The sequence below is a fragment of the Helianthus annuus genome, chromosome 15 (assembly GCF_002127325.2).
Source record: "Helianthus annuus cultivar XRQ/B chromosome 15, HanXRQr2.0-SUNRISE, whole genome shotgun sequence".
In the NCBI taxonomy this organism is placed as follows: Eukaryota; Viridiplantae; Streptophyta; class Magnoliopsida; order Asterales; family Asteraceae; genus Helianthus; species Helianthus annuus.
The window spans coordinates 1,742,642-1,749,468 of NC_035447.2; the positions used below are offsets into that span (position 1 = coordinate 1,742,642).

The 6,827-nt window shown below is 34.6% G+C and overlaps 2 protein-coding genes across 2 annotated transcripts; both read left to right on the plus strand.

Moving 5' to 3' along the window:
• Positions 1 to 2,297: 2,297 nt before the first annotated feature.
• LOC110909861 (non-specific lipid-transfer protein 1) lies at positions 2,298 to 3,215 on the plus strand. Its single transcript, XM_022154603.2, has 2 exons — positions 2,298 to 2,682; positions 2,994 to 3,215. Exons 1-2 carry the CDS (start codon positions 2,339 to 2,341, stop codon positions 3,001 to 3,003), a joined length of 354 nt encoding a protein of 117 aa, XP_022010295.2. The 5' UTR covers positions 2,298 to 2,338; the 3' UTR covers positions 3,004 to 3,215.
• A 1,334-nt stretch (positions 3,216 to 4,549) lies between these two features.
• Positions 4,550 to 5,701, plus strand: LOC110913009 (non-specific lipid-transfer protein 1). The gene is made up of 2 exons (XM_022157868.2): positions 4,550 to 4,941; positions 5,508 to 5,701. The coding sequence occupies exons 1-2, from the start codon at positions 4,604 to 4,606 to the stop codon at positions 5,515 to 5,517; spliced, it is 348 nt and encodes a 115-aa protein (XP_022013560.1). The 5' UTR covers positions 4,550 to 4,603; the 3' UTR covers positions 5,518 to 5,701.
• The last annotated feature ends 1,126 nt before the right edge of the window (positions 5,702 to 6,827 follow it).

Sequence of the window (6,827 nt, forward strand, 5' to 3'; positions counted from 1 at the left end):
CGTTGTACTTGTTTTAAACCTATAAAACTTATACCTACTGATGTAAATCACATATTTTCATATAATAACAGTAAGTATGATATTTTGGACTCAGGTTTCCAGTTTTGGCATTTTTAGCCCTTGTGAAATTACTAAATTGCCCCTACGGTGCATAGTTTGGTTTTAAATGATATATTTGGTGTATGGGTCATACCCTACTGATATAATATGTTATATTAAGTATATTTACTGTATGAACCAGACCCGAAACTCAGATTTCTAATTTTATCCATTTATTATCTTTTAAATGACCAAAATGCCCTTCTAAGGCATAAATTGAGTTTAAAATTTATCCCGGGCAATATAGAACATAACTTACTGATATAATATCATATTCTAAGCATATTAATTCAGGGAACTTGCATTTGAATCATTGGTCTACCCGTATCGCTCTTTTTGCGTTCGGTTCGGTTTACGTAACTAGTTTGCGTACATTGACCGAAACGGGTCAAACGATATCGTTTTTGCTTCAAAATCCAGAATGTATTTAGTATACCCATATTATACAAGTATTCGAACTTGTCGGGTCTAAATCACATTCTATCCGGTCTTTCGCTTAATCGTGCGTAAACCGTATCATTCCTAAAACTAACCGGTCAAAGCTTAGGCTTAAATAAAAGGCCGTTAGGAATCTAATAGGTTAATTATAAACCTTTGTTCCAGATTAGGAAGCCCGGTAAAAGCTACCACCACTTATCGTTTGTGACTTATACTTGCTCAGGTAAATACATTTTGACTTATTTTCCCTATACGGGCTTGGGGTACGGTATTTAAAATACCGCTTGATCGGGCGCACAAGTCCTGCTCCTTATAGGTGTTCAGTCTTGAATAGCTTGTGCGACTTCGTTTAAACAGTTTTGTCTTACTTAAAAGGCTTTGGGGGGTTGTTGACCGTGTCCCGGATATCCTTGGCATTATCTTACGAGATGGCCACGACCAGAGCACGGGGTGTAGGCGTACACCCGTCGTGTATAACTCTTTGATGTGGTGTGTCAATTAAATCTCTAGCCCGGACAGTAGATCCCGGGCCACCAGAGATATAAGTGCATGTAATTCGTTCACAAGTTTATATTATATAATTATCCCAAGTTAATAAAAATATTTATGCCTTGTGCATTTAAATAAATTTTCAATCATTTTCAAAATGAGTCAGTCGATTTGTATTTACCAGTGTAAACTGACGTATTTTTCCCAAAAGATTAAGTGCAGGTACTATACGGAAATAGGCTGGCTGTTTCCTAGAGAGCGTCCACAATAGTCTCGCAAACTCGGACGACATTTATCTGTTGAACTATTTATTTCTATTTTTATTTGATCCGCCTGTGGATCCATTTCAACTACTGTGATATTTATTATTACACTTTATTTAAAGTTGAAATGTTTCTTTTCTGCTTCCGCTGTGCATTATTGTATTGTGTTGATTGTCTATGATGATGCCAACTACGTCACTGTACCCCACACCGGGCCCACCGGTGACACGTGGAAATCGGGGTGTGACAGAGGAAAAAACAGAAAAGTTGGATCTTAACTGAAAAATCTGACCAAATTTTAAATTTGGATGAAAATGGCAACAAATTGAAACCACAGAGACCCAAATTCAAAAAGTTTGAGTTTTAGGGCCGGCTCTGGGCCCGGCAAACCCGTGCCGACGCCCGAGGCCCAAAATTTCAAAGGGCCCGAAAAGTCTTTATAAGCTTGTATATATTTATTAAATTATATATTTAGTATATTTATCCGTTTATTATGCAAAAAAATATTGGTGGTGTAGTGGCAAAAACCATCTCAAAATAATGTAAAAGTCTCAAGTTCGAGTCTTTCCTCCATCACTAAGTTTTTATTTTTGTAATTCATTTACCCTTAACCATAATTTTGGCCCAAATCTTTTCGTCGCCCGAGGCCTAAATTTTTTCAAGAGTTTTCAAGGACGGCTCTAGTTTTAGACTAAAGTGATCAAACCTCAGGGACCATTTTGGCAGATTACTCCTTAATTAATTAATAACCTGTAACCATAAACATATACTAGTCAAGTTGGATGGGCTAGTTAGGAAAATTTTATTGTTACTGAACAAAAAAGAAATGGGAGTCCACAAAATTATTAATAATTTGGCATGCTACTTTAATAAATGATTTCAAAGTTAAAACCCTAATTACTTTTATTAATACATTAAATAAACAAGACAACTATCTCACGTGCTAACTCCTCTTTAGACATATGCATAGGCGTCTCTATAAATATAGAGTATCCTCCATAATGTTTTCTCACATCGTAACCAAACACATAACAAAAAAACACTCTACAATGGCAAGGATGATGATGATGAAAGCTCTATGTATGATGGTGGCTTTCATGGTGGTGGTTGCCCCCTATGCGGAGGCCCTGTCTTGTAGTGATGTGGTTAGCAAGTTGAGTCCATGCATAAACTACTTGCAAAATGGTGGTTCAGTACCCACTGCTTGTTGCAATGGCGTTAAGGGACTGAATGCGGCTGCAAAATCAACAGCGGATAAGAAGACGGCATGCGGTTGCATGAAGAATGCTTATCACTCTATGTCTGGCATCAAAGCCAACATCGCCTTAGGCCTTCCCAAAAAGTGCGGCGTACACATTCCTTACAAGATCAGCATGAGCACTAACTGCAACAAGTATGATAAATTCACACACTTTATCTTATTGTCGAATGCTTAAGTTTGAACCTCATAATAATAACTTCTTAAACTTATAGTTACATATTTCGTTCTTTTACTTTTTTAGTATGTACATTATTAGGAAAATTGGAAAAAGAACACATGTCTAAGTGATAAAGAATTCACTTCATTTGTATTGCATTATGTCTAAGTGATAAAGAATTCACTTTATTTGTATTGCATTACAGTGTTAACAACAAAAAAATAACAAATCATATTGTTTATTTAGAATCTATTGATGTTACTTTCTATGTCGTTGATTTTTGCAGCATAAAATGAGCCCTAGGTTGAACGGATGAAGATGCAAATCTGGCGTTGGGAGAGTTAAAAGCCATCAAATAATTAAGTAATGCTAAAATAAAAATGAAAACAAATCTTGTTTTCATTTTTAAAGGGTTAAAAGTGTGTATGCTCATTTGCTTTTTATTGTCTTTCAATAACATATAATGTTTTTTTGTTAATTATGATATAATAAAATTTGGTTTATCTCAGCTCCTAAGTTCCTTTTGTCTCTTGATACACACACATATCGATAAAAATTCGGACCAATGGACCAACTAGGGTTGGTGTGTACCTATTACGATAAAATTCTTAGAAGGTTATATCCATTTTAACTTTTAAGTCTGATAAAATGTCATCGGGATAGTAATAAGCTAGTCTCATCTAGAGCTTACCCGATAGCGTAATTGTAGCCGAGACTAATGTTGGTGCTTCATACAAAATTTTCTTGAATAACACAAGAATCTGCTACTATAAAAAAGTTGTTCAACACAACACTTTAATCATGTAACACGATATAGAGGACTTGTGTTTATTTACAAAGAATTAACACTACAAAATAAAGGGCCTTTAGCTATATATGTACAAAATCATTGGTGATCCCTAGATGAATGCGGTGGTTGAAAGGGGTGTGGATAAAGAATTCTCTAACGGATCACCCAATGAATTACGTACCTTGGGTGGAAGCAACACCCGCGAAGTACTAACGTGAGATATGGTCGAGCGGTTGTAATATCAACGATGAGTAGCGATGGAACTAGTAGTGACATATCAACGATATTCTACTGACGAATCTACAAAAGATGTTCAACCAATGGGTTAACATCGATTAGCTACTTTAGTGATATCTTTTTGTATCTTAACAAAAAAAGCAAAATAAAATATACAACCAATTTCTTATTGTAAATTACACATTTCAAATAAATACATGTACTAAAAATAAATAAATAAATAAAAACCGTATCAAAAGAGAGTGTTCTTCAAATAAATACATGTACTAAAAATAAATAAATAAAAACCGTATCAAAAGAGAGTGTTCATTTGAATCAAATTTGTAATAAATACACAAAATATGTACAATAAATACTAAATTATCAAGATAAATTTCGGGAGCATCAGTGACATATCTAAAAAATTCTTATAGGGGCAACGCTTCAAAGAAAAGGGGTAACGAAATCGAAAAAACGTCAATTTTTTCAAAATTCACACTATCGTCGGAGCATTAAAGGGCAACGTGAGTTACCCCTTGTTAAGAGGTAGATCCGCCCCCGGGGAGCATGAAGGTCCTACTCCCAGAGTCGGGTTGGTCTTGGTATGTGTTGGCTCAAATATGCCAAAATCTACTTATAACATAAATATTTATAAGTTGACACACTACTTTATTTAACGATTTTAAATTAAAAAAAGTTACACACGTTTGGTGACACATCAAATAAAACAGACAACGACGTATAACATGTGAACTCCTCTATGGAATATGACCGTTAACACTCATATACAAATGCAAATGTTTAGGCCACTCTATAAATAGATGGAATCCTCTATAACATTTCCCCACATCAAAGCCAAACACATAAGAAACCACACTAGTTGTTTTACAATGATGATGATGAAGAAAGTTTTATGTATCATGATGATTTGCATGGTGGTCGCCGCCCCCTATGCGGCAGCGCTAACCTGTGGTGATGTGAATAGCAAGTTGACACCATGCCTAAACTACTTGAAGCATGGCGGTAAGGTGCCTGTTCCATGTTGCAAAGGTGTTAAGGGACTTAATGCCGCCGCAAAAACAACCGCTGAAAAGAAGACCGCCTGTGGTTGCATGAAGAAGGCTTATAAACATTTATCTGGTATTAAAGAAGACAACGCAGTTGCCCTTCCGAAAAAGTGTGGTGTAAGCATCCCTTACAAGATCAGCCCCCACACTGACTGCAACAAGTATGTCAAATTTTTACACTATTGTGCATTTTTAAGCTTAAACACATAGCAATAATAACTTGTTAATATTTGGATATACATATATATTTTGTTCTTAACTTTTTAAGTTTCACTGTTGTCTTTTTGAGGATTCATAATATCCGGTTTAATTTTCTATTTATTTTAAAAAGAGAACAATTAAAGACTTGAAAGTTAACGAAGGGGTTGTATGGCAACTTTTGAATGGTTAAGTGTTAGACCAGTAAGAGGAAGAGGACTGAACCATTAAGTGTTGAACCAGTAAGAAGTCTGAACTATTAAGAGCCAGTATAATGCTTAACCGTTTAGACAAATGTCTGACCAATTCAGATTAAAGGTCTTAACCATTCAGAGACTCAGTATAATGCTTAACCATTCAAAAGCAAATGTGTGAACCATTCAGACATTTGCGAAACAACGAATCTGAACCATTAAGTACTGAATTAGAGTACTGAATTAGTAAGAGCTCTAAACCAGGTGCTCATTAAAAGTAATAACGTGATGTTTTTTTTTCTATTGATGCTACTTTTTGTGGTTGATTTTTGTAGGATAAAGTGAGCCCTGTATTGAACGGATGAAGATGGAAATTGAGAGTGGGAGAGTAAAAACCTTTGAATAAGTAATGCTAGAATAAAAAGGAAAACCTTATTTTATTATTAAAGGGATACACGTTTGTATGTTCCTGTGCTTTCTATTGTCTTTGATTATATATATAGTGGTTTTTTGTTGTATTATGCTATAATTTGGTTTCTCCTCATTCTCTTAAATCTTAATATATATATATATCTTATCGTTCGGATCAATGTTGGTGCCTCTTAATCACTTATAAAATTTTATTGAGTTACTAAGAACCTACAACTATCACCGATGCAATGCATCGACGTTATACAATGCATCGACATAAAATATTTTATCGCCGGATCAATATTATTGATGCCTCTTATGAAATTTCCTTGAGTTACAAAGAACCTACAATCGTAACAAAATACATAGACTTGGCGTATATCGTCAGGATCAATGTTGCAACCTCTTATGAAATATTTGTGAGTTACAAAGAACCTAAAACAATAACAAAATGCATAGACGTAACATTTTATCGTTAGGATCAATATAGTTGGTGTCTTTTGTGAAATTTTCTTGAGTCACAAAGAACACGCAACTATAACAAAACGCATCGTTTTAACATTTTATCATGTTGATCAATGGTGCGCCTCTTATGCAACTTTCTTGAGTTACAAAGAACCTACAACCATAACAAAATGCATCGACTCACAATACTCCAACCTAAAACGCATCGACTTAACATTTTGTGTAGCATAATATAGGGGACTTGTGTTCCATTACAAGTTTAATAATACCAAATGGCTTATTGCAAAGGGAAAAAACGAATGTGGTAGTGAGTTTGCTATAATTTAGAAGTATACTTGTTGTAAAAAAATACAAGAAAGTATCTTTGTCTGTGTTTTTTACTAAATACACCCCCTTCCACAAGCATTCACATCATCTCTATCGATTCTATAAGAAGATGCTTTAACGTACTTTCATATAGGCGGATTATTTAACCTAACCCATCTAACTGATTTCAAATGTAATTTTAGGAAAGCTAAGTTTAAAATAATTGGAATCGATATTATATGTTCGAAAATATGTGAAAATAGCATTTTTCACAGATATAGGAAAATGATTTTTTCCTATTTTGGACTAGAAATAAATATAATAAAATGAGCGGGTTTTATATATTTATTTGTGGGTTTGTGTTCTATGTTGTTGCAAGAGGTTCACAACGAGCTAAACCACGTCCAAAACGGAGCTAAAATGAATGAGATATCGATGCTCAAAGTTGGGTGTTTGAAACATTGAATGCTGAA